This window comes from Ixodes scapularis, unplaced genomic scaffold, assembly GCF_016920785.2.
Source record: "Ixodes scapularis isolate PalLabHiFi unplaced genomic scaffold, ASM1692078v2 PGA_scaffold13__105_contigs__length_92229423, whole genome shotgun sequence".
Taxonomy (NCBI): domain Eukaryota; kingdom Metazoa; phylum Arthropoda; class Arachnida; order Ixodida; family Ixodidae; genus Ixodes; species Ixodes scapularis.
Window position 1 is genome coordinate 74,496,601 of NW_024609839.1, and position 27,914 is coordinate 74,524,514.

At 44.9% G+C, this 27,914-nt stretch overlaps 1 protein-coding gene across 1 annotated transcript in view; it reads left to right on the plus strand.

Moving 5' to 3' along the window:
* The window catches only part of LOC121835556 (sorting nexin-25-like), a 39,361-nt gene extending 12,124 nt beyond the window's left edge, over positions 1 to 27,237 (plus strand). The window contains exons 6-22 of the mRNA XM_042289954.1: positions 2,071 to 2,257; positions 4,519 to 4,592; positions 6,118 to 6,194; positions 6,941 to 7,137; positions 8,162 to 8,201; positions 8,569 to 8,688; positions 9,815 to 9,962; positions 10,627 to 10,808; positions 12,366 to 12,497; positions 13,463 to 13,597; positions 16,147 to 16,260; positions 16,940 to 17,076; positions 18,443 to 18,511; positions 19,447 to 19,587; positions 20,689 to 20,870; positions 24,248 to 24,345; positions 26,266 to 27,237. Of these exons, the coding sequence (XP_042145888.1) occupies positions 2,071 to 2,257; positions 4,519 to 4,592; positions 6,118 to 6,194; positions 6,941 to 7,137; positions 8,162 to 8,201; positions 8,569 to 8,688; positions 9,815 to 9,962; positions 10,627 to 10,808; positions 12,366 to 12,497; positions 13,463 to 13,597; positions 16,147 to 16,260; positions 16,940 to 17,076; positions 18,443 to 18,511; positions 19,447 to 19,587; positions 20,689 to 20,870; positions 24,248 to 24,345; positions 26,266 to 26,319 (2,087 nt within the window). The 3' untranslated portion in view covers positions 26,320 to 27,237. The remainder of the gene's footprint in view (positions 1 to 2,070; positions 2,258 to 4,518; positions 4,593 to 6,117; positions 6,195 to 6,940; positions 7,138 to 8,161; positions 8,202 to 8,568; positions 8,689 to 9,814; positions 9,963 to 10,626; positions 10,809 to 12,365; positions 12,498 to 13,462; positions 13,598 to 16,146; positions 16,261 to 16,939; positions 17,077 to 18,442; positions 18,512 to 19,446; positions 19,588 to 20,688; positions 20,871 to 24,247; positions 24,346 to 26,265) is intronic.
* Positions 27,238 to 27,914: the final 677 nt, after the last annotated feature.

Below are 27,914 nucleotides of genomic sequence, written 5' to 3' on the forward strand. Positions count from 1 at the left end.
GCAGGTCGAGGAGAAGTGCTCGCGCGGGTTGCATGCCGGTCACGGGCCGGCTTCTTCTATCCGCAAACATGGCGTCGGTTGTGATCGTCAACGTAGACGGCGTGGTGGAAGCTCATCGTTCCGCGTAAAAGCGGTATCTTTGACTGTGAATTTTCGTTGTTTGTCGCTATGATAACCCAGCACGTACTAGAAGGGAAGATCCACCCACTCGTGCAGCGATGTCGTGGCGGCACTCTCAAGAAGGCAGAAACGCCCGTGTCGTCGTGTTTGTTTACTTCAACTACAGTGGTGCTTTATAAGCATTTGTGTTTTCGAACATCGCCCGGATTTCTTATTTGGAGCATTTCATGCCTATGCTCAAGTTGAAGGTATTACTGGCGCGTACCGTATAAAGGCTGCGAATTTTCACGTGTTTTCATCACCGGAGAAAAGTGATTAAGGTTAGCAATCCTGAACGCTCGCAACATCCGTCCGCAACCCACAACGCCGTTAAAGGGCTGCACCACGCAAAAGTCGCTCATTTCTTTCAAAATGTGTGACACACTTGAGAGAAAAGTGTACTAGTCTGGCGGGATAGACTTTCCTCAAACTAAGCTTTATTTTTCATCTAACATAAAATAAATTCTTTTACAATGGTTAAGTTGTCTCATGGCATGTATTTTGGCCTGAAAAATTTATGTTTTGGTTATAGCGCGGTACCGCTTATAGTGCGGATGTTCGCGACACCCGCGACATACGTTATATGCGGTCTACACTGTACTCACAAACTGTGGCATGTAAACGACAAATTTGTCGCAGCTATCCCAATCGAGAGGATTTCTAAATCCGCTTCTATATGCAAATGTTCTTTCCTCAATTTCATATATTACACAAAAAAGGGTGCCTTTTTAGTCCACAATGTGTGAAGGACGGAGTGCGGCCTTAGCACGGCTGCGGAATCGGGAAGAGTGCGGCAGTGATGACTGAAGCGAAGGGGCAGGTCTTCCCAGTGTCGTTGAGTGGTTTAGAGAGGGGTTAATGTTGACGTTCGGCAATGAACGGACAGGGGGACGCAAGCATGCAAACGAGGCGCAGCTCTGCGGGGAAGGCAGGTGCAAGGCAACTGGTTTTGGAAGAACATATTTCAGGTTTCAAATTGGGTTGTCCAAGTCGTCTGCCTGTCTTCCATTTCACTATCTCGGCACGCCAGCCGCCATACCTCGTTTCACCTTACGATGAACTTCCCAGAGAATGAGCGCTGTGATTGTATCGTCACATGACTACATGCCCGCGTCTTGCTGCGCCCCTTCCGAAGGTCACATGACACCTGCACGGCATTGAGACGAGCCGTGGTGGCTGGTAGCAGCCGCTGTTATTCACCGTAAGGCAAAACGGGGTACATGACCTACGACCCGGCACAGACCACGCAATCGGGCATGTTCGTCCCGGGTGCAAGAAGAGGAAATAAGAGTGTGCAACATGCCACCTCGCCTCTTTGGCATGCAGTGCAATTGTTGAATGCTGACCACAGACTCCTTTGCCAGAGAGCAAAACAAGGAGCGGCAAAAAAGCAGAATTGTGCAAACACTTTTGAACAATCCAATTTTAGTTATTGTATATATGTTTTTATAAAAGTAGCATAATTTGTAAAAGTAATTTGTTACATGAATTTTTTAATTATGTTACAATGTACTGCCATGAAAATGTAATGGGACAATTACAAAATTACTTGAAAAAGTATTTAATTACAATTAATCCGTTACTTGTGAGGGATTTTTTTCTAAGTCTGCATATACTCCCGCATAATCGTTGCCGGTTAGCCTCGTTGAGTGCTCTTCTCACCAAGCACTTTTGCACTGCAGGGAAGCAATTCCCGCGGAGCCCTCGATCTTTGCAGCTGTTGCTTTCCTGCAGTGCACGGGTGTCCGGTGAGAAGCACACTCAAAGGTGCTCGCCCGCCGCAATGAACACTTAAAAAATTATAAATATTGCATTGGAGCGAACATCGAATAGCATAATATTCGAAACTGCTACTATTAGAATATTCTCACAACCCTACAAATGCATAAACCAGCATTTCTCCTCTTGCAGTGCTGCAGCCGACGGTGGAGATGGTGGCAGACCCGGACTACCTGAACCAGAAGCTGGTGTCGTACCTGCAGTGGCTGCAGGTGGAGAATGAGAAGCACAGCCGCACCTACGCCTACGCCGAGACCTGGGAGGATTTCATCTTCGTCATCGAGACCTGTACAGACGTCCAGGACCTCAAGCGCATGCGGTGAGCCTCTTTTCGAAACCTTTTTCGCTTCTCGGCAGTCTCTTCTTGTGGTCTTCTGTAACCTTCTCTTAATTCAGTAATGCGAGTGTATATATCTTTCTAAAGATGAGCTTGCACTGGAAGCACGAGTTCAAAACTAAGTTATTTTTCCGTGTACAGGTGTGCGACCAAGTCTAACTCTGCTGAGGCCAGGGATCATTGCAATGAAATGTAGAGAGGTAGCAATGCCAGTTCATCTGCCTACCGGAATATCCTGAGATTCCCTATTCCCGAAAGATAGCCCACTGCTACTTTTATCAAAATTTGCTTTTTTTTTTTTTTTTTAAGAAGTACTGAAACATAGCTTACTTTTAGTCATTGTGGGGCCCTGGCCAACGGTGACCTCGGCAAAAACAGTGTTACTTAACCACGGCGGGAGATGACCGAACATTGCTGACTGAGAAGGACTGAGAGAGTCGCAAAATCTAAAATTAGCATTTTTTCAACCTTTTTTCATAGCCCACCAAAAGTTAACCCACCCTATGTTTTAATCCGATTTGCTATCGATTTTAGGTAGGCTATCCCCCGGTATCTTACAATAATCTTTTCCCTTCTCATGCATTTTCTTTTAGGTTAGATGCTACTTTTAGAAGGGTTTTAGGCTTCCTTAGCTGGATCTACAACTATTACTACTATTACTACGACTTCTACTATTATACCACTTTTCCTCTTCTTGAATTGTCTTTCTCTGATTGTTGAGTTAATTAGTCGCCAACCAATTTTTCGAACTTGGAGGGAACTTTGGAATTGTCCAAATAATCAAGCGGTCCGAAAAATCGATTTCAGCCAAAATATCAAGTTTCCGCGCATATTCCTTTGCGTATTGGCCACTTTCCACTTGCTTGATGTCAGTTTTAAGTTCTCGTGCAACTTCCGCTTTATATTGTTCACTTTTCACTTGTTTGTTAATCTGTGTGATCACGGTGCTGCACTTTGTTGGCGCCTTCGTTGGCACAAACAGCGAATTTGAAGTTGGTGCCATTTGGCACTATTTGGAGTCAATGTTTAGTCTACCAAGCTCGCTTCAATATTAAGCCTATCGACAAAAAAAACTTTCTGCTCAAAGACCACAACAGTGGCAGATGGCCACTCTTTTTGCAGTTGCATTAGAAAAACACTTACCACGAGAAAACCTGGAAGAGCCATAACAATGGGCAGACGGTGGCCATGTCGGCTATAGCGGAACCGGAAAACCGGATTATAGTCTCAACCCAGCTTGTTTATTGTGTAGGACGTGGTATCGAGGCTACAGGGAAAGCTCAAAACAACCCAAATAACAGTGATTAAGCTCGTAGCCACTGTTTGGTGACTGTAAACTGAGGAAATCTCGCAAATTAGGTCAGAAATATTGAACAATAAGCATTATGGTGTCCGGAATCTTGGCCAGTGTTATTCATTAACTCTATGGGGTAAGTGGTGGTTCAGCGAAAACATCCGAATAATCAAGCATGTCCAAAAATCTGTCGGCGACTGTAATACTTACCGTAAAATCCCGAGAGATAGCCCACCTAAAATCATGAAAAAATCGGGTGAAAATATGTGGTGGGCCAACTTCCAGTGTACAATCAAGAAAAGTTGAAACCATTATATTTTTAGGTCATGCTTCCCTTCCAAGCTTGTTATCATGGCGAGGGGTAACGAAATAAAGATGACTGCTTCCCAGTCATCAATGATCGGGTATATCCCGCCGCAGCTAACTAGCCGCATTTACGCGCCGAGGCCATCATGGATCCCAGCACTACTATTACTAGAAGTGGGCTATCTTTCGGTGTTTAAAAAAATATATAAAATCAAGCAAAACGTAGGGGTGGGCCACCTTTCGGGAGTGGGGCATCTCTCGGGATTTTACGGTATATATCTGTGTACATTCGTGTGTACATACAAAATGTATTTCCTATCAAGTAATTATGCACTTTTACTACCCTGCTGCGGTAATACCCCATGGGGGCTGCAGAATTAACTAAATAAAGAAATAAAATGATTGTTTATGAATGTAACTTCTAGCCCTTGCTAGTAAAGACACGGGAAGTCTTAAAACATAACACACACCTTCTTATTATGTCTTTGCAGGAACTTTCAGTAATGAAGTTTTCTATTTTGACGACAAATTTTCATTCTGTTGCTTTGTTTGTGCGCGAAATCTTTGAGTATCCACATACTGCATGGTACTAATGCTCATGGTAGCTTAAGCTGTCTCAATTTTCTAAATATTTTCTTTCCAGATTTAACATTGTCTCGGAGATAATGCAAGCCACTACAGCAAACAACCTGAAGAAAGCCAGGGGCATCAGTGAAGGTGGGCACTCACCTGTTCCGGTCCATCCAACCCTGTTTTTCTATTCTCACCAAGTTTACTTATCATTCAAACCTTTTCCCAATATTCTTGCGTAGACCGTCTGTATGCTTTCTAGTTTAAGGCAGGAAAGGTACCTCTAGGAGGGGCAGGAAAATGCAAGATGCCACACTTCGAAGGCATACAGACTTTACACTTGGGGCCACTCTATCATTTGAGACATTTGGGTAACACGTGAAAAATAGAACTTACCATATTTTACAATGTATAAGTCACGTTTTATTGTTCAAACCTTTGGTTGGTGTGTTTCATACAACAGTGCGAATTATACTTTTTCTATCGGGTATGTCACGGTTCGTTTTTAGGTCCGAAACATCAAACAAGTCCGAATTATTGCCGTTCGAAAAATCGGTCGGCGACTGTATATTGGGTTTTGTGTTTTCGGATAAAACCAAAGAACTTCGAAAAACGCCTGCCAATAAAATTTTTGGCCCATTCGGATTTATCCGATAAACTCGGAATTTTGATGTGCCCATAGCCCCTGCACTCCCCCCCCCCCCCCCCCCTTTTAGAAAAAGAAAAGAAAAAGACAGTATTTTACATTTAAGTTTAATCAGTGCACAGGGTCAATGGTCCTGGGAAAATGACACCACAGTTATATTTCAAATCTCGGACCATTGTCGAAACGGGTATTTGTAACATGGAAGCCATGCACCATAGAAATTGCATAAAATGGGGAAGAGGGACAGTTGAAACTTCTCTATTGCCTCCTTTACCACTCCACCTTGCGCAGCCACAGGGTAGGTTGATGGAATAGGATGGGGTGAATACGAGCTTCCCAGTGACTACCTCCAGGAGATTATTGGCTTTAAAGTATCTATGTTTATCGAAGCAACAGTTGTGTGCAAGTGGGACAAATTTGTATCTCTAATGGCGATAGCACCAACGCCTAATCCAGCTGAAGAAATATTAATTGATACAAGCGCATGTTATTTTTTTATCTAGCATACATTTACACCCGGGTATTATTTACTTACTTATTTGTTTTTAATAGAAAGTACTGCAAAATATAGCTCCGAATTTCAGAAAATTGGGAATCAAACAAAAATAAACTCCGATAAACTGGATTTTTGGCAAAAAATAAATTCCAAGAAAACACCCCCCCATTTGACGAAAAATAAACTCCGAAAACATGAAATCCTACTTATATGCATTGAAGTCAGTTTTTTTTCCTTTCTTTCGTTTACAAGTATGAATTATAACTGCGCAAGACGTAGGTCGTATCGACATTTGGTGGTCTGAAGCTGGCCCGAAGCTAAGGTCCGCAGCTGCAGTATGAAGCCGACTGTACAAAGTGCACAGAAATGTGACTTATGTTCTAAACTTTTTGTTGGAACGACCGTTATTGGGGGGGTTGCAACTTATAGATTAAAAGATGTGGCAGTCTTCTTGTTTTTATTTGTTAGCAAACTTTTCCTTAGTTTCTTAGTCTGCAAAAAAAAAAAAAGTTTTTTCTTCATCGTTTCAGACAAGCAGTGTGAGCCCCAGAGCACGGCCAAAGGGGACCTTCTCAAGTCACGCAACCTGTCCAAGTACATCAAACAGGTAAGACCCAGCTGGTTGTGTACCCTATGGCAGTGGTTGACGGTAGTGGCAGAACACTGTGCCCCTTATGGCCGGTTCAGATGTCTGCGTTCCGAGTACGACCGACTGCAATACGACGACGCATGACGAGATGCTACTACGTGTTACCATGGCAACGCCCATCGTAACCTGTCATAACGGTCAGTCGTACCGAAAATGCTGATGTTTGAACCAACCTTTAGGTGCTTCAAAGCAGTGCTCTCCACGACCAACTTTATGTATACTAAAAGCCCTGAAAAAGATTAGTGTCTTTTTTGTTCGTTTTTGTTACAAATATGAATTATGGTTCGTGGAGCACTCGGTCTCTGCCTAAATGTAGCACTAGTGGTCTATACCAGATTGAAAAACTTTAGTGCTTGGCGTTGTCTCGTTCAAACATTATAAGCGATCTTCTGAAATTTTCAATGGAAATATGGCAGCCAACGAAGCCCACGAATATTTGGGGATGCATGGCGTCGGCTACCGAGGACAAGCCTCGTTTTTTCATTGAATACATTTCAGAAAATTGCCGTTAACCCCTGAATAAGGAAAGAGTTTGTTCTGATGCTTGGGATTCTAGTATGTACTGATAGCGCCACATTTGAGCAGAGATTGAGCATTCGACTTTGCATAGTTTGTTCCTGCAAGGAGAAAAAACTTAAATTTTCTTTCTCCGAAACGTTGTAGAACTTAGCATTCGACCCCCCTGGCACGCTCTCCCGTAACAGCTCACGTATGCCAAGGCGCTGTGCGAGAAACAGCTGCGCCTGGTGGGAGGCGTGGACTGGGCCCCGGCCACGGAAGAGCAGGAGAGCCTGCCCGGCCGCAAGGTGTTTGCCTTCTCCGTGCTCATGGAGTCTCCGGTCTGCAGGGACTACCTGGCTCGCTTCCTCCAGGGCGAGGAGCTGGGGCGCTCTCTCCTCACGTGAGCGTTTACCCTCTTTGGTCCGGCCGCTCCGCTCCCTAACTGGGGGACTTTGGACTCCGGCATCGAGATTGGTAGCCCAAAAATTCCCATTCTTTTAGACGTCGATGGGTTGGGAATGGCATGGATGCCTTTCAGTTGTCCCACGTCCGGCGCAAGTTTCTCACTTTCGACGCTTTGATCAAAGTGTTTCACTGCAGAGGATTACCAAGAAATGACACTAGAACTAGGCAGACAATGTACACAAGTAAGCTCATACTTGTGTACATCGTGCCATCTTCCTAGTCCCGATCTGAATTATTGGCAATGCAGCACAGTTCACACAAAGTGTGAGAAACAACCACCTAGCCCAATTCTAAGCTTTCCTTACCTTTGATAACGCTTGGGCAGCTCGTGAGTTCCGAACTTGCATGCGCAGGCAAAGCGTGGCAGACGGCAACTTGCGCGCACTGGAGGCTGGATATCCGAAAAGGACACCCTGCATTTCTCACCCTGTTGGTGACCCTACTTGTAAATCGAGCTGGTGTTAGGCTGACGGAAGGAATCGAGACAAATTTGCACGTCGAGATTTGGTGTTCTTGCGCCCATTCGGCGATGTTAGACCTGCTTGGACTAGAGGCAGTGGGCACAACTCCGTGTGACTATCAGATAATCGCTGACAAGGCACGCCGGATATGTAGGGAAGCTATTAATGAACATTTAATTTCCACACTTTGATAAAGGTTGATGATGATTACAACTGAAGCTCTGTGTGGTACCAGTAAAGACATTGCTGCCTTCCGAGCTTTTAATTGACTAAGTATGCTGAAGTAGGAAGCCTTATTTTGGTTGCTGTGGAAAGACGCAACTGTAGCTACAATACATACAAGGACTTTTCTCGGGGGGGGGGGGGGGGGGGGGGGGGGGGGGGAATGGAATTTTGTTGGCATATAGGTGAAAACAAGAGTAAGTGTGTTCTATGGCAGTATTAGAGAACAATAACCATGGAAACTTTGAACTCAGTGGCAAACATCGATTGCTTCAGGTTTTGGCAAGATGTGGAGGAAATGTGGCTCTCAAACAAGGTCAGTCTCCTGCTTTTTTTTTTTTTATGTTCTTTTATAACCTCTATGTAGGGTCCCAGAAAAGTAGCTAAAACTGTGATAAGCTGCTATAATGGTACTTTAAGCCCAACATGTGGCAGCAAAGTGAACTGATAAAATGAGTGAGTGCTAAAGATTCTGTTTGGTAAAACGGACTTGATCGTGCAGAGACAGCACATTATGGTACTCAACTCCCTTTTTTTTGGGGGGGGGGGGGGGGCATCAAATAGCTTTTTATCGCTTTTGTAGACAGACGTGGCTCACATGTCCATTGAGCATGACAATTAGTAGAGAAGAGGCTAGGAATCCAGTCACCAAGGATGAAGTCACTTTTCTATCCTTTTTATAGGATGAGTGGCATCAGAGGGGCAATGAGATCTACCAGCGTTACATCAAGCGCCCTTGGCCAGGCGTTCGTCTCTCCAAGGGAGTCTTGCGTGGCATTGAGGCTTTTATCATGGCCAATAAGGTGACTGCTCGCGGTATTTTTCTCTCCCAGCAAACAACTGGTCTTTACTGGTGGAAGCTTTTTTACCAAATTAATAAATGTGGTAGAGATTGGTCAGAAACTGCGTGGGACGGTAAATAAGTTTGCTTTGTGTCTTTTATTTCCAACTTTTGTAATGGCAGGGGGACACCGAAGTGATGTTCAACATACAGTAAAACCTCGTTATAACAGAATGGGATATAACGAACTAATGGATAACCCGAAGCAATCATAATTCCCCTTGCTTGCTAATAGTGGGAAGAAATGGACATTGGTTATAACAAACTAATGGTTATAACGAAATAATTACGACCGCTCCTTCAACTTTGTTATAACGAGGTTTTACTGTAGGTAGTTTCCTGGTTTGTTGTAACGTGTAGAGTGAAAAAAAATGGGACACATCCATGCGTAACACTTGTTTCATGATTGGAGACTTTTTCTGCAGAGGATGTATGCGGGGCTATAGTAAATTACAGCTCGAGAAGATAAGGTGAGGGAAAGGAAGGTTGGGGAGGAAGAAGCAGACAGAATGCTGGAGAGAAGAGGGGAAAACCTCCTCCTCTCTCCGGTGTTCTGTCTGCTTTCTCCTCCCCGGCCTTCCTTTCCCTCGCTCTACCTCTTTGAGTTGCAACATACTATAGTTTCCTAAAAACTGCCCCCGGAAAGTGTAACAGAAGTGCAACAAATATAACGGAAGTGTAATAAGAAGTGTAACATAAGTGCACAAAGTGGAACACAATTCCCTCACTAAATTTAGCAGGAAAATGGGATTGCTGTATACGGCCATATGACCACATGATCAAAACACATGGTACAAAGAGTCATTTTAGCCGACGGTGTTCATGTGACATCATCAGCATGCCACTCTTCACATGACATCATGACATGACACTGTGACTTCACGTAGAATGACGTCACAGTGTCATCTGATGTCTCTGTGTCATGTGACACCGTGTCCGTGTCACGCTAACCCAGCACAACTCAAAACAATGTGCACATTTTTGTATCCAAACTTTATCTTAGGATTAATGCACAGCTTTTTTTTCAAAATATATTTTGTTCTTTTGTTTTATTAAAAAAACATAAACCGGCCACGGTTTCAACGTAGGGTCCAGAGGCGTTTCGTCAGGCCCAACAAGAGGTGTATCAGGCCATTGAAGAGCGCTACTACCACTCGTTCCTTGTGAGCGAGGCCTACCACAACATGATCCTGGAGACGCAGCGACTCAACCTCGACCTTGGCTCCTCCAGAGAAGGTGTGTCCCCTGTTTCCGCTCATCAACCTTATTAGCACAAGAGGGTGGGGGGGTTCAGTTATTAAATGGCAGATGTTTTAACACAGAATGTGTTATTACGAAGATTCCGTAAAAAAACCCTCATGTTCCAGCATAAAATTTCAGTGGCGCATTTTACGCAAGGTTTAAAATTATAAGCCCATATTGCTCATTTAAAACAAAAACATGAAAAGGAGACCCCAGTGGAAACAGTAAAACGGTGTACATTAATTTGATAAAGCCAGTCACAACTGTCCTCACCACCAGATTAGCGAATCACATGTCGTCAGCATAGCTAATCACACAGGTTTTCACCACCAGCGTAGTCACATCTCCTCACCGTCAGCATAGCCTATCATGTGTTGTTTGCAAAACCACTCTCATCTGTCATCACTGCCAGTGTATCCAATCATATGGTTTCTAGCATATCCACTTGCACCTGTCATCTCTGCCAGTGTATCCAATCAAGTGTTTTTAGCACAGCCAATCATAGCTGTCCCGGCCACTGGTGTAGTCAATCATGTTGTTAGCATAGCAAATTAATCTGTTCTCACCACCAGCATAGTCAATCACACATTAACACAGCCATTCATATGTCTTTACCACCAGCATAGCCAATCGCATCTCTTCCTGCCAATATTTCCAGAGGAAAGAGAGACGCCCCAGGCAGAAGAGCGTGCTCCGCTGCCCTCTGGATTACCGCATCCCCCCACGGTGACAGAGTGCTGCAGCCTGGCGCAGGAGCGACTCTCGCGCTTGGAGGCCCGCATGGACGAGAAGCGGCGGGCGCTGCAGGCACTGCATGCCACCTTAGACTCGGACCCCAAGGTACGCTCATATCGCAGTGTAAAGCACTCATTGGGTGAGGACATGCAGCACAGCGAACGCTGCAACGCGATCGACCAGATCAAGTCCAACTGAGGCGCGCTCGAGTAACCTATGCTGACCGCGTCTCTGCCAACTAGACAGTGAGAATAAGGCAAGATGAAACAAACTAGAACAAGAAAACGTTCAGCCTTTCCACTCTCGTGAAGAAAAAAGACCTGCGGAGCTGTACTCCATACACTGCCACAACGCACTTGCACCCGTTTCCCGCTTCTTCTCGTCCGACACGCCGCCGATTGTGGATACGCCCCCAGCGACCGATAGTCGGTCGCACACAGCGCACGTGACGCCAAACGGGTATTCTACGAACTCCCTCCGGAACATCGCCGTCACGCCCGGGAACTGTTCAGCCGGCATGAATTCGGGGGCGGATCCAGAACTTCGTATTGGGGGGGGCGAAAAATTTTTAAGGATACTATTCTCCCATTGTTTTGTGTGCACCGGGGGGTCCACCCATGCCAAATGCCTTCCGAGAAGGGGGGGAGGGGGGAGGTCGACTTGTTTGGAGGGGCGACCGTATTTTAGTGTAATATTTAGACAATCTACCCTCTCCACTCTGTAATGCGTTTGGGCCCAGAGGGGAAATAACTTGCACTTGCTTGCATTGATAAAGGAAAGAACTTGAAATCAGCCGTTGCTCTATTTTGTTTTGGGGCACAAGCTCATGTAAGTGTAACAGTGAAAAATCGCTTCCGTCTAGCATCTTTTTGAACTTCCACACTTGGCAGTGTGACACCTGGCCCATCAAAATGTAAAGGAACTTCTTTTCATTTTGGCGCTCTATGGCCTAAGGTGCCTTTGTGCCAATAAACCCCAATCAATCAATCAATCAATCACTTCTTTTCAGCAGCTTTTACTTCTCGACTTACTTTCTTTTCTTTGATGGGTCTGGTGCCCTTTGTTTCAACTTTGTAATACCAAACAAATTTTTAAAGTTGTCATTGTTTCAAGTTTGGCAACATCGACATTTAAAACTCTCTTCACAAGTTGTGCAGAAATGTCTAACTTCATCGGAGGCCATCCTATGTGGAGCCATCGAAATTTTTGAGTGTGGTCGAGACTACAGTGATATCTCGTTAATTCAAACTAACATGCAGGTCCCGTCCTATGTGTTTCTGTGAAGGAAACTCCCGGTAATCCAAACTTTGCATCATTTAAACAAGGTTTTGGTACCCCTCGGGTTCAAATTAACGAGATTCCACTGTGTACACGTCAATACGCTCGGCACACTGCAGAATCCGATCTATGAAAAAGCAACATTGATTTAGCATTTTTCCCAATGCACACTAATATAAAACACAATTTGTTTTTTCAACCGAAGCTGGTGCTCCACATGAGCATGCTCGATTACAACCGCAGTTTTGGTGACAGAACACTCTGGTGCACAATCTTGCCAACTCTGTTATGCTCTGCGTAGGGCTTTCTAAAGTCCTGCCTGAAAGAAAAATAAGACTCGAGTGCAGAAACACTTTGAGCGAATGAATCCTCTCTCGAATGCAGATGGTGCAAACCCTCGAAAAGGAGATGGAGTCGATGCGTGGGCAGTGCGATCGCCTGGCCGCTTACATAGAACGGCTTCAAGCTTGGATTCAGGGTTTGGGACTCTGGACGGCCAGCATACACAGCTCACAGGTGCGCATTGTTTATGTTATTTCTCTCCATACTTGAAGTTGACTTTGTGGGGGCGCTGAAAGCGCCGTGCCCCCCACTATACGAGTGGGCCCAACCCTGCCCAGCAGCCAGTCGCCGCCGGGGAGCCGACGGGTAATAAACACTTTTGTTGTTGAACTGGATTCCCGGTGTCGTACCTCCGTACGGGCAGCAGCAAGGCCAAACAGCTACAACTTTCATTTACTATTTTGGACTCTGGGTGATGAGACCTGGAAAATGCAGAGTTCATGGGGGCTATTCGTAAGGAGGTTTTGCTTAAGGCGCTTTTCTCTACTCGTATTCTGAATAGAGCTGTATGCTGTACTTAGTTGCACTTGAAATCCTAGCGCAGTCAAGTTTTGCAGATGGACGCACACAGACTGAAACTGCAACGTCGATTGAGGCAAACTTTCTGCGTTTGGTTGAACTAGAAGGCAGTGACACACCCGTAGAGAAATGATGTATGCAGTGATGTTGCGCTTTTGGCACGGTGTTTGGATTCGTTGGTTTCTAGCGTCGGCTGCATTACAACGTAGGATGAAACAAAGTTATATTACAAGTTTTCAGTATATCAGAACAAACCACATTAGGTACTTGTAACTGGTCTGGTCCCAAAGGCCTTGGAATGTCGACAAATGTTTTTTGTTGAGAGACTCATCTTTTTTTGGGCCTTGAAGCAGCTTAGTAGACTTTTAGCTCAATGTCAGGTGGCACTTTTAAAGCCACTTTTAAAAGCCCTTTCTTTTTTTTTTACTGCATATGGGTATTTTTGTATCATTTTATTAATATCTTCAATATGACTTTGTTCAGGGATCCTACTTTAGGTCATTACATAATTAAACACAACAAAATAGATAATTGCAAACAAAAAATATTTTGCTGGAAGTTTTTTTTTTGCAACTAAGGAATTAATATTTTTGTGTGTTGGGTTGACGTGTCCATTTCAGCTTGTGAAGGACAGTAACCTGAAGCTGGTGCCGTACTTTGCCATCCTGGTGAGCGTCCCAGACAGCAGTCGCTCGGGCTGGGTGGTCACCAAGACCATTCCGGACTTCCACTGCCTTCAACAGCGTCTTCTTCCTGTAAGCCATGACCCCGTTGAAATTACTCTTGCTAGTATCAAAGGCAACAGGGATGCTTTGTTTCAGTGTGCCTGAATTTGAGAGTGTTTCCAACTGCTCGATCGAAGTCACGAAGTGTTGAACGCCTACGAGTGTTTCCTCCTCACTCCGCCTTTCTTCCTGCTATCCTCCCTACCGCACAACACTGCACGCTTGCGCACATGCATCCAATGTGTGCAGGAGGTGTCTGCCATTTTGTTACAAGCGCTCTCCATGGTTTGATTTGCTCCCTTTCTCAAATCTAGGCTCTCTTGTTTTGTTGCAAACAGATGGAGCTTTCACAGTATCCACAGCTGATGTCCATTCAAATGGGCTTTACCTAATACAGTAATCTTCCGTTATAACAAAGTCACCGGGACTGCAAAAAAATTTATATAAGCGGTAATTCAATAAAAGCGATAGAGCCAAAAAAACAGTGCCAGCAGCCTTGAAGGTGGACAGGAACACTGCAGAACACTCTGACCGTATATTTTATCAAACAAACATTCGTTATGAACATGTCGTGGCAGCTTACCGAGTAAAAAAAATAATTGAGTGGAGTTTGCTGATAATTTCATCCTCTTCGAACTGCTCCGGACATCGCAAGAACACTGTCACTGCTGCTGCAGCTCACTTTGTTTCGAAGCAGCCAGAGGGGGCTTCACATCTCCACAGTCGTCGGCGTTTCCCGAGTTGCCTTTCCGACATTGCATGTTTGCCCTGGTTGCATGCACGGTCTAAAATCGCAGCATCCCCTGGCAGGAGCAACAACAAAAACGTCCGCATCGGCAAACGCGAACGAATCAAAGTTATCCTCGGTGGCTTTGCCAACATATTTTCAGACACTCCTGTTGAATAAAGTGACCATATTCTTTGGGCACTAAAGCAGGATGTGTATTGGGGGGGGGGGGGGGGGGGGGGGGGGGGGGAAGGAAGGGGGAAGGGGAGGGGAGGGGAGGGGAGGGGAGGGGAGGGGAGGGAGGGAGGGAGGGAGGGAGGGAGGGAGGGAGGGAGGGAGGGAGGGGTAATAGTGTTGTGAAGCTTGAAAAGTTTAAATTTTGGTAACAAATCATGCTACTTCAGTGTTTCATGTAGACCATACACATTTATTTTCATGCATATCTAATACAGTTGTTTGGAATATTTCTTTAGTACTAATGTATTTATTTTTGCAGATAATATGTCCATAGTATCAGCATCTGCTCTTCCAAGCGAATCGTGTACATTGTTCAGAGAAAGCACCCTTTCACTGGTGCAATTTTTTTTGTCTAGCCGCGTCTTTTATCTATTTGGGGTTTGGGGGAGCCAAAGCGGGACAAAACACCGTCCCACAAGCACACTTGCGGGACAGCGGGACCACGGACGGAAAAGCGGGGCCCGCCTAACTCAGGACATCTAGTCACTTTACTGTAGGGATTGTTGCAGCTGTGTCTGGGAATTGTGCGCCGGCTCGGCAAGCATGCTTGCGAGAGAAAATCCGACGTGCACAAAGCAGTTGGCGATCTTTCATCTTCGGGTCACGGGTGCACTTTCTCCTTGATGAGAAACTTGTTGAAACTGTCCTATATGCCTTGCTTGTCCTGCAAAATGGTGGACAGTGTTCAACAGCCGATGCCGGAATGTCGAATTCTTTGGTAATTTCAGACTTGGGCCGGCCACTTTTCTCAACCTCGCAGATCTAAGCGACTTTCGGTAAACACTCCCAATCTCCCATACAACGCACGTGTGCATGTAGGTGTGCGCGTCGGGGGCTTCCAAAGGGATGATCTTTTCCGGGCTCTATCGGTTCCTTGACCTGATTCTGACAGGAGTCTGGCAGCATTGGCTGCGGGCGCCGTAAGTAGCATTGGAACGTTGACACTGCTCCCACTACTGTCTACGTCCCTGCCTTGGTGCATTGGCATCGGAAGCGGCACTCGGCCAGCTCTGCGTGCTCTGCCCTCCGTCACCCTCGTTTTCCCAGTTTGCTGTTTGCCACGGTGGAGAAGGGGGAGGGAATGCAAGGGTCTCTGTGCGCCTGCTTGCTTGCTTGCTTTCGGCGCTGCGGCCTTCGTAATAAGCGTGGTTAACCGCCGATACACTTCGAATGATCTGGTTAAAAATGCTTGCATTTCGGTCGGGACCACGTTCAACTTCGATAAAAGTGACAATTTGAAAAAATGATTGTGTTATAACGAGGGATTACTGTATATGTGTTGTATTGCTTTGCCTACATTTTTAAGTAAACTTCTTGGAGTGTGCCCAAACCTCATAATGCTGCATTATAGGAGCAATAATATGCAACTTATACGGGCCTATTTGTGAGGTTAGTATACCATACAATGTCAAGTTGTCTCTTGCGATTGAGATGATGAGCATCTGGTATGACGGCATGGTCTGTACTGGTCACTGTCGCTATACAATCAAACTCTTTGTTCTGGTGTTGCGACGACTGCCATTAACCGTCGTGTTGATGAGGGTATAGCATCCAGTCTTGCTCCCTTTGAAGTGACAGTGTGGAGCTTATGCTAACACCAGTACCCTGTTTGCAGGTTTGTCCCGAACTGAAGCAGCAAGCTCTGCCGTCTGCCAACAAGCCACGTTTCCGCAACTACAACCAGCCCTTCCTGGACAAGACACAGCCTATCCTTCAGCGATTTCTCGATGTGAGCTCTTATTCATGTCATTGGCACTGATGCTGTTATTGTTTCGTAACAAGCAGACAACTTAACTTAAGTTAAACCTTAACGTATCCTAAGCTACATAAATTAATTTTATGTAGTACACCTAGCCTGACATGTTCTAGCCTAGCCTAACTTCAGCCTGAAACACTGACTTCCATGGAAAGGAAAGGAAAGCATTCCGTTTTGTTTCCTGTGAACAGCAGTCCACAAGCACCAAGACTTGCAAGAGTATCTGTCCGATTGTCAGATGCATCCGATAAGCGGCGAAGTTTTGAGACTATGATCAGTTTGTTTTGCTCGTGACGTCGTCTAAAGCCCTTTCAAACTGTGGTCTTATTCCTTTGACATGACACTTTGAGAGGTACAATCATCTCAAAATTTTCTTGCACTGGTTCGTCTCTCCAAAGTGAAGTCTCCGTCCATTTTGAGACAACACTTGGTTATGTAATTGACCAAGTTAGCTCCTTTCTTCTTTGCGATTTCCATTAAAGGAGTGCTATTAAAGAAGTTGAGGAATGTACTATGCAGAGCCAGGGGTTGCATTTTGTGCTTGACTTTACTCGTGTTGTCGGGCTGACCTTTTTCGCTACTAATCGATCATAGTGGTTGTTGCGTCGTGCGAGGCCGGTTACACTGATGTTTGTGCTTCTGTTTGTTTCAGTTTGTGATGAAGGAGGAGCGACTGAACAGGAGTGATGCCCTCTATAGCTTCTTCAGCCAGGGGCCCGACCCACTGGAGCAGGACCTGCCTGCTGCAAAGAAGGGCTTTCCGTTTCCTCTGCTTCAGTTTTTCCGCAAGTAAGGAGATACCCGAAGAGACTCTGTAGCAAGAATGCTGCATGGTAGAAGGAACTGTTAAGGCTTTGAGGTTCCGCAATCATCTGCCCACCAAAAGTGCATGAAACAGTCATCTCTTTGGGGTTTCACTGAAAGAAAAATTCTGAACACCTTTAAGTACTTTTCTAAGTGTCGTGTGATTTTCCCAAGTTTTTTTCGACAACAGATTCCATTTCATTTGGGTCTCCTGATGGAAGGGGATCCTGTAGTTCCTTTTAGCCGAGTTATCAATTTCCGTACTAGCATTGGCCTTTCACACCAAACTAGTTTTACCCAGTTTCAGGTTACACTTTTGTGAAACCATTCCCAAAGTATATTGATTGATTGTTAATTTAGTTTGATGCAGATGGCCTTGTAGCTCTTGCGCTGCCCACGAAGTCATCGTTGGGTACTTTTCTGGCATGTCACAGGGTCACGCGTAGTACAAAACCTGAGCAGCAATATTCAAAATCTCGTAGAAAAACGGCAAGTTTAGTTTTAAGAAAAAATTTGAAAAACTGTATTTTTGTTCTACAGTAAAACCTCGTTATTACAAAGTTGAAGGAGCGGCCGTAATTATTTTGTTATAACCATTAGTTTGTTATAGCCAATGTCCATTTCTTCCCACTATTAGCAAGCAAAGGGAATTATGATTGCTTTGTTATATCCATTAGTTTGTTATATCCCATTTTGTTATAACGAGGTTTTACTGTATAGCTTTTATTGATGGGAAACTTGTCCAACGAAAAGATGGGTTTCATGTGTTGTGTTGCACAAGTTCCTGTCATCTATATCAGCACAGGTTCAAATGGTGTGAAAAAAAAAAATATTTCTGAAGTTTTACATGTGCCGTGTATACAGTGCAAACCACTTATAACGATAATGAGAAAACCCGAAAATTCAATCGTTATAACCAATTGTTGTATCTAGACTAGAAACTGATCGTTTCTAGCCTAGAAACTCTAGAAATGAATCATTATAAGCAGTACATCATTATATGCGGTATTGTTGTAAGTGGATTGCACAGTATTGCTTTTATCGGTTCGAAGCTTGTCCAACTCAAAAAGATGGGTTTCATATGTCATTCAAATTTGTTGTTTACACTAGCACAGTTTGAAATGGCGTGCAGAGAATAGATGCAGTGCGCATCAAATGAAGCTTGAGGATTGGTGCCATAAAATGAATGCATTCTGGCCCCTTGCTTACTCTCAAATACAAGGCTGTGGTCTTACATACTTTGTTATGGAATATGTTTGAGTCCGTATTATGTCCTGGGAGGTGAAAGCTCTGCAGGCTTGAGGCGCGGATGTAGATTTCGAATTAAAAATGATTTGTACTTTTTTTGCAGCCTGTCGGGCCCAACACTGTTCGACAGTAATGAGGAGGATGACGACCTGTTCTTCAGCGACAGAGACCTGTGAGTTGCTTTGGATTACCCTATGCGCAAGACTTTGATTATGTATTAGCCTATTATTAGCATAATCTCCTATAAGATAACCCACCCACGAAAGCTCAGAGGCAAGTTTGGAGGGAAGTGGGGACCGCCTTTCTCACCTAAATTTGAGAAAATGTTCTTCATTCATGATGTCACATCTATCTGGGACATTACATCTGTCCATGATATCATTTCTCTCCACGATTCTGTCCACGATATCATTTCTGTCCATGACATGATTTCTGTCCATGTCAGGATTTCAGTCCATGTCATGATTTCTGTCCATGTCAGGATTTCTGTCCATGTCAGGATTTCTGTCCATGTCATGATTTCTGTCCATGTCATGATTTCTGTTCATGTCATGATTTCTGTCCATGTCATGATTTCTGTCCATGTCATGATAGCTGTCTGTGACATATCTTTTTTGAGAATATGCCCCTCCCCCCCCCCCCCTTCCTCCCTTAACCAAACAAGAGTGGTTCTTTTTTCGTAAAATAAATTTCCACTTCCCCCAAACATTACACAAACCATATTCAGAAATCTACCCCTAACCCAGCCTCATGTTATGTCCAGTTTGCTGCCCCTGCAAAAACTGCGAAGGGTAGCCCACCCCGTAAGCCTGTATTATGCATGCGTTTGGACTATTTCTATGACATCATGGATATTCTGAACTTTGACGGTTATAGTGGACGCCATGTTGATAACTTGGAACGTAAATAGATGAACATGAATTATTCTCTTTTCTTTCATATACACGATGACATTTGTAGCATGGTTGAGGGCGGCTGACATACTTTTGCGATATTATGGTAGGTAACGGCTGCCATGTGTGAGCAGCATGGCTAGAGAAGGTCACTGAGAGAATGCTTGGGTCTTGATCTAGTAGAAGAGTGTCTCAGTCGACCGACCTCGCGCAGGAGGGAAGACAAGAAGGATGACGTAGCGGTGCCCCTCTACGCACTGGCGGACGAGCTGTTTGAGCTCCAAGGAGTGTTCAACTGGCTGCGCCGAGCTCTCATTTCTTTTGTGCAGACATCCTACGGCAAGACCATCAACAGGCAAGGAATTTACTCCTGGTTTTTCTTTTTTGCTGCAATAAGTATGCTGTTGTGTAATAGGCTGCTTTGTTCACGCTCGTATTGTGTTTGGGTCGGTATGCTGCCAGAGGTAGCCAGGAAAACGTTGAATTCGGGAGCAGTTTGTGTACTACTATGTTGTCAAGCCTAGCACACTTTCCTCAGTGCTGTCAAAGCTACTTGTGTGAGCGCAAGTGAGTGAGCCTTAAGGTGGAGCCACACCAAGCATAGTGTTATGCCGTATTTTGATTTTTAATTATTTAGTTTAATTTTATGTAAGGAGTGCACAAGCGACAATGTAGTATGGGCGCAATGATAGGACATATTTTCTCGCGGGGAATTTCGCAGAACATTTCGGGGATGTTTTTTATTTTTGTAGCAGATGCGAGCATGTTCTAGCTTTTTTTTAAACATGAGGGACAGATTTTGAGGTTGGGGTAATATGAAAAACTAAAATAACTGTCCCCTGTCTGCTCCCGCCGTGAGGCACTGCAGACTTAAAGCCAATTCAATATAAATGATTGGGATCCCTGGATCAAAAGTGAATTTCATATAAAAAGCCGATTGCGTACTAAACTATGGAAAAAATAAACCTGGGTCTCACCAAAAGGACCCAGAAAGGACCGACAAGGAAAAAGTGCCCCGCAGAGCTCGACACCAGCCCAACCCCACAAAGGGGCACAAAAGGGCAACACAAGTGGGTCGACGACGGTCGAAGGCATCTATGCGCCGGAACACCCGCCGTCGTTGTGATATTTGCTTTTCCCCTCCTCCGAAGGAGGACGACTACGGACTACTGACAAAATCTGGCTTTGCCTTGTACAGTCTCCACCAATGCGAAAGACCCACTCGAAGCGTGTGGCTGAGACAGTGTCTGGCAAAACACGTTGGAGATGGTTCCATATCGCTCTGAGGGGAGCAAGGCTCAATAATTCAGCCAAACTGAATCGGTGCGCAGTCTTAATCTTTTCCTCCCCTCAGACCGACAGGGAATTTCCCAAAGCATGAAGAATATACCCCCCCCCTAAGTGGTCTTTTACATTGGTGGACACTATATTTATGTTTGGTTTTCACACGATGCAGGCAACTTCGGGAGTGGGTGTCCTGGGCAGTGTCTGAGCCCGTGCAGCTCCATCTGTTGGAGCAGCTGCGAGACTCCCTCTGGCCGGGGGGCAAGCTGGCCCCGGCGATGCAGCCCCGGTCGGAGCAGGAGCAGAGTGCAGCACGCAAGCAGGCCAAGCTCCTGCTCCTCGCCAACCTGCCTGGTAAGGCACAAGGGTCACTGTTGCGCTTCCAAGTTGCTACGTTCCGTAGCGTCCTTCCTGGACGAGAGTTGAGGTTGCTGATTCGTTGCAAGTGGCCATATGGGCCCAACAAACGAACCTACCTTGTAATGCACACGAGTCACTGTTCCGCCTCTAGGGTGCCGTGTCTTGTAGTATCCTGTGCGAACAAGAGTGGAGTTTACTGATTTGTTGTTGCTCGTGGCCATACTGGCCCTAGCAAGGCCTGTAGGGCTGGGGTGAACATATATTTTCTAGCGTATTCCACTGTGCAACAACTGTGCAGCTTATGCACTTTTTTTTTTTTTGAAGTATGGACATTAAAAATCTGAACCTAGAAAAAAAAAAGTTTTTTTCTACCTGGTTAGGACAGGCATGTCTCAAATAAATGTTTGTCAAAAAAACATATTTTTGCCGCATATTTCTGCTAGAATACAAATACCTTAGTATTTGTATTGTATGATAGCGTTTGTACCCAACTAGTGTGCGCTCTGAGGTCCAGCGAACTCGGTGTGCACACTAGTTGGGTACAAACGCTATCATCATTCCACAGGGGTACAATCTCGGTTTTGCCCCCAAATCGAAGAATTCATATTGTAACATAAGTATTGGACAAAAAAACTTCTTTTTGGCGTACATTGATTAACCAGGTAGAAAAAAAATTGTTTTTTTTCCTAGGTTCAGTGTCCCTTTAATTGTGCAAGATGTAGAGGCCATATCGGCATTTACAACAAAGGAGGAATGGCAGAGTGCCCACTGATGGCTTGCTCTACCGTGCATATATTGCGATCACAATGCGCTTGTGCGAGCTCATCAGTGCAGTTTCGCCGTGCCGATCACACAAAAAAGTATGACTTCTATATCAACTTTTTCATGATAATAGCTCCTTTTAAGGGTGTGCGACTTGGACTGGAAAATATGGTATTTTATGTGACCAACCACCCATAAAGTTGGAGAATGCATACCATATGTTGTCATTCTAAACACACCCTGCTCATACAAATGAAGGTTGGGAAATCAGGAGTTTGTAGACAGTTGTAAGTATGCTTAAAATGTAAGTGTTGGCTGTTACTTGGGTGACCAGTGACTTGAGTCACTAGGCAGGTTCTTGGCACAGTCAAAGCACTTGTTCTGTGAGGCAGACTGCAACCAGGACATGTATGCCTATAGACCGACACGCGGGCTTGACGTCACGGAGCTGCGGTGGCGCTGCGATCGAGCCGGAGCCGGGTGGTGTGGGCAAAAGCGCGCACGTTCGGCATGGGCGTCATAGCATTTCTGCATGCCGCGAAGCTGTGTTGCCGTTAATTGCACCGAAATGTACAAGAAAAGCAGCGGAGTGAGTTTCCACAAGTTCCCGGCTGACTCTGAAAGGCGCAAAAGGTGGATAATATCCGTGGATTGAAAAAAAAAATGGTCGGCTCGCGTGAACAACCGTTTGTGCGGCAAACACTTTCTTGAAGGCAAGTGCAGCTTCCATTTCAATCTCCGTCCCGAGGCTTGCTATGTGCAGGGAAACTGTCGTTTGATCGAGACCACCCGGATTTTGTTCCCATTGTGTGCGCGCACAAAGCATCGGCCATGCGCTCGTCGGATGCTCGCTACGTCCGTGCTACCCAGCAGAAGGGGATCAGCGACAGAACGGCAGTGTTGTAGGCGTTCCCGAAAAAAGTAATGAAATGCGTCGCTCGTTAATTACAAATAAAAGGTACGCGTTACTGAGCTACGTTACCTAAAAATAAAAGGAATGCGTTACCGCTACCGATAAATAGTAACGCATGTTACTTCTGCATTACTTTTTTTAAATTATGATTTAACATATTTTACGGTTTTGACGATACAGGCCATATATCAAGAAACATTATGTTCATGCAGAAACTAAACATAATTACTTTATCTCTTTTTACTGTTTCACCTAAATACTCACGAGAAAAAACGCAAAGAAAAACATGGCCTGACGCCTAAAACACGGAACAAATTGAAGCGTAATTTCTTTAAGACTTGGGGAGTAGTAACGAGTTACGTAGTTACTTGGAAATGTTAACGTAAGTGCGTTACCCGTTAATGTGTCGAAAAAGTAACGAGTAGGTTGCTACGTTACTGAAAAAAGTAATGCGTTACCGGCGACGCCGTTACTTGTAACGTATTACTGCCAAGACTGCAGAATAGACAGAACGTTTAGGCTTGTCATGCCTTGTGGTCATGAGGGTAGGCAAAATATCATACCTTGACTTGAAGACGCTGTGTGTATTTAATCAAGTAATGAATACACTTCCGCAGACCCAGTCTGCTGATCCCGCCGGCAGTGCGGAAGCCGACTCGAAGTAATCGTAGGCCTCAAGAGACTTGTACGCCTGCACCGTGTCGGCCGTGAACTGGCTTGGCGAAAAAACTAAATAAACGACGACGTGAAATGTCGACTTCGGTGGCAGCAACTTTACGTCGGAACTCCTGCAGGCCTTGTTTACGGCGTGCGGATCCTCGTAGGAAACGCCATCCGCGCACAGTTTGTTTCGATACCGCTGCTGTTTAAGCTCAGGCAGCGAGCTCAAATAGTCGGGCATAGCATACGACATACGTTGTCAGAAATTACGATGCACAAATAAAGATACAAGCGTCCCTACAACGTCAACAACGAGCGCACGCCATAGAACACAATGGCGAAAACACGGAGAGCCGGGCTGCTTTTGCCCACATAGCTACCGCGCATGCGCGGCTTTCCGGCCGTGTTGGTAAACAGTCGCTCCGCGTGTCGGTCTATACAGTGAAATCTCTTTAATTCAAACTAACATACAGGTTCCGTCCTATCCGTTTCTAGGATGAAAGCTCCCGGTAATTCAAACTTCGCATTATTCAAACAAAGTTTTGGTCCCTCTCGGGCTTAAATTAACGAGATTCCACTGTAATGTTTGAAGTTCTGTGGACAACTGATGTGGGTGGTCAGAAGATGGAAATGATTTACAGCAGCGAACATGTGTTTACCGCCGTGAATTTTCATTTAAAATGTGTCGAAAAAGAGCCATCCATCCACCATTGAAAAAAGCTTGTTATACTTCGTCTTACTTTAAGTGCAAGCGAGGCCGAAACTATGAGCGCGAGCATGTGATTCTGAACAGTGCTTGCCCTGCATGAGCGCACGTGCTTGGCAGGGCCGCTGAAAGCCCGGAGTTTGCTCTTATAGCTTCTGCTACACTCACACTTAAAATCAAATGGAGTAATAGCTCAGACACTGGCAGGCAACAAGAGAGGGCTGCTCACAGATGACTCTTGACACTACTCTCGACGCTATTGAGTGACTTGACACCTTTGTGTTTGCATAAAATTGAGGGATTCACATTGAAGCGCTTATTTGCGTGCAGATATCCTGAATGTGGTGGGGCAGCAGAATGCACGGAAAGGTGCTGCAAAGGCCTTCGACATCCTGCAGAATGTTCGCCTCAACAAGCAGCTGTTCTATGTGAGTTGTCTCCCTTGGAGCTGAGCTGCTGTATAACATTGTCATTTTACATTGAACTGTATTGAACTGTGCCTAGACAACTGGCACCTTGCACTTCTGGGGCCTTCCTTAGGGTACAACCTGGTTTTCTAATGTTTATATGAAATTTTATTTTCACTAAACTAGTATGTTTTTTCTTGGCACAGGCCTGTAATTTATGGATGCCAGCTTTTCAGGTTGTCACATGGTTTAGTGTTTTAGACTAAGGACGGTACTAACGGGCCAGGGAAGCGAATAGGACAGGTAAAGCTCTTAAAAGATGGAAACAACAGATGACGCTAAAGGACTGGCTGGCTATCAATATATGCATTAATTAAAAATCATAGTAAGAGTGTTTGGCTCCTTATGTCTGATTTTCCTCTTTGTATTGAGAATTAAGATACTTGTATGTGCATTTAAAATCGGCAGTTTTTAGTTTATTAAAACATACAGGCTTAAAAAAATCATTCTTTTTCCCCTCTCTAACAACCAGCTTTTATAAGAACTAGTTGTGTGGCTTATTAACAGTAAAAGAGTTGGCAGAGCTATACTCTCACATATACATGCCTTGCAAGTGACGTCACACTAGGGAACATCTAGGGACCATCTAGGGAAGGACAGGGCCCGGCACCATACTGGTGGTTGACTTCACACCGCGCGGATGCGCTTAGCAAGGCGTAGGATGACGCTAACGGCCCGGACATGCGCTAACATGCACCATATTTTCAACAAAGGTACCGTGAACGTAGAAAAACGTACTGAGGTTACGATAATGACGTTTATCTAGTACGTGCTGTAATTTTCGGCTTTGGTGCGATTGCGCTACGAGCAGAAAGTTTCGAAATGCCGCCGACGAAGTTTTGACGCGAAGGGATGCCGTGTCGCCAAAAAATGAAAAAGCTTAATTGCGGGCTTCATCATTTGACGAGCGGCTCTAGGAGTCGCTTGTAGAAAGATTGTTACGATTTTGCGAAATACTGGTAAACAACGCAATGTAACCGTCATAATCTGAACCCTGAGACAAGGATAAATCAAATAACGGACAAGAAACTCATTGTCTCGGGGTTTATATTATGATGTTTCCTAACCGGCTCGCCTGCATATGTTCGCTCCTTGCAAAGGTTATCGTATCGCGGGCAGCGGACGGTACAAACCGATGACCCGGCGGCGGCGGCTCGGCGAGCTTGCACATGGGGGCCGCCGCCCACCCATCGCAGTCGGGCCGGGCTCGCGGCGCGACACTCGTCCGGATTCGGCCGGCAGCCCCGAAGGTGCGCTCGAAGCGTGAAAACGGCGTTGTGCAACGAAGGCCAAAGGCCATACACACCAAGAACGAGAAAAAGCCGATGCAAAGGCGTGCGCGAACGTAAACAACGGTAGAAAAGTGTCATCGTTCGCCGCTATGAAATGCGTCCCGCAAACTCGATAATCCGCGGCCGCATCCCTTTCCTGCCGCTCGTACTTTATCTAACTTGACGGCTACTCCGTCTCGCGGGGCATGCCGACGAAACGATCGGACGATCATCGGGATACGGGGTAATTGCTACAGCCGAGCGCGGCGCAGTTTACCATTGCTCTCGCTGCGAAGGGCCGTCGAGTCAACCACCAGCATGGTAGACACGGGTGTTCGACGTCATCAAGTGACGTAGGTGCAAGGCATGTATATGCCTTTAATAGTGTTGCACAGAAATAGGTTTAGTACAAATAATGTGTTTACTAGTGGCGTAGTATTTGCTTGATTTGGTCCTGATCTTGATGTTACATCTTTTTGCTTCTTCTCTTGTCTCTAGTTGCACTTCTCTGCTTGCACATCAACACACTTGCTCTCCAGTCTGTTTTGCTCACAAGTGTTGAGCACAAGTGCTCAAGTCTAAAGGCTTTTCCTCTTGTCCCTACTCACAGGATCTTTTTGGGGCCTTCCTCTTGGAATTTGCTCCAGAACTCAGACCCCACTGAGAGGACACTGCAACCAAGAACCTCACGTCTCTAGTCTTCTCAAAAGTAGTCTAACTTGCACTTAACAGCACCACTTGCAAAGTGCATCATCCCTAACTGAAGCAGGGTGTCAAGTCTTACAAAAAAATGTATGTAAAGCCTTGTGGCTTCATGTGCTGGAGTAGCCATATCAAAGACTGGCAAATTTTGTAGTGGTGCCGTTAACGTGCGAAAACAACCGTACCTACAGGGTCACAATGACCTTACGTCGTTATGCAGGGTCTTCTTAGCACAAGTCGAAAAACTTCCAAGGTTACCGCATTCCATGTACATTTTGGTGGGGTGTTGTTACCTTATCCTTCGTGCCAAGCATCAAGTCACTGGTTGTGCTCGTATGCGAGTTAAAAGTTTGATTGCAACACAGTCTTCTGCTCAACAGTGGCAATGTTTGTACAAAGTTTTTGAAGAAACTGTGTTGTGCAGTGGTGGCTTGCAGTGTCATGCATGATGCATGGGTGGTCTTTCATGAAGAGAGCAAAAAATAATTAATCTATTGATATGTCTCTTAAATTCTTAATGTATTAAAATTAAATTAATTTATTTTTGTGTGGATTACTAATTGTGAATTTGTAGATGCCAGTGAGGTCATTTCTATGCCATTTGCATCAAGGGGCATTTCACCAAAATGAAGAATTTGAGCCAACATTCTGGTAACGTTTTGGTTCTTTTAGGTCTTTACTTTGTACTGTGCTTGCTGATTGTATTCCTTTTTTTTTTGTGACAGTTCTTCCATTTTTTGTGTTTTGGTGTTTTCAAGCACTATGTTTTACTTGTGTTTAACAAGTGTGATGCAACCATCTTTTATGTATTCAGAAACCCCTACTGTAATGCTCTCTGAGCGATGTAGATACTGTATAAATAAATAAATACCATAAACAACTTTTTTTTCGGGGGCTCAATATTTCGCGATACACCGTAGAATACCGTGCATCCGCCCATTCCACATTAAGCGCCCATTACCAAATTTGTAAAATCTGAGAAAATATGCACAGTACATTTATGCATAAAATTGATGACCGGATAAGCGCCCATCCCCCATTTTTTTTCCGATTTTCTCCAAAGTTTGAGTGGGAGCTTGTCCGATATTTTACTGTAGGTCAAAGCTGAAGTTTTGAAATAATGCGCGGGTTCTAATTTTCACGATGCGGTGAGATCTCAATATGGATTCCAATGTGCTTACATTTGACCGGAATTGTTTGCAGGACCCATCTTTCGCGAATTGTAGGCGATTTGCGAAAATTAAGTCGTTTACAGTAAATAAATAAAAGATGAACTAGTATGGTCAGGTCTCAGTGTGCTTACAGTTAACAATAATAATCCCTGGAGAAGAGGAACAAGGGAGACAAAGGTCAAACACAAACTCCATACACAGCTAGGTGACTAGTGCATGACCGAAAAAAAAATCTGCCTGGTCCTGGTGTCTAACCAGGGACCTCTCCATTTTCAGTGGGGTGCAGTTAGTTGCAGCAGTTGTGCATGTTTTCAATATTTTTTTTAAATATTTTTTTACATGATTTTTAATAAAGTATTATCAGATTTGCTTTTCGTATTGAGCA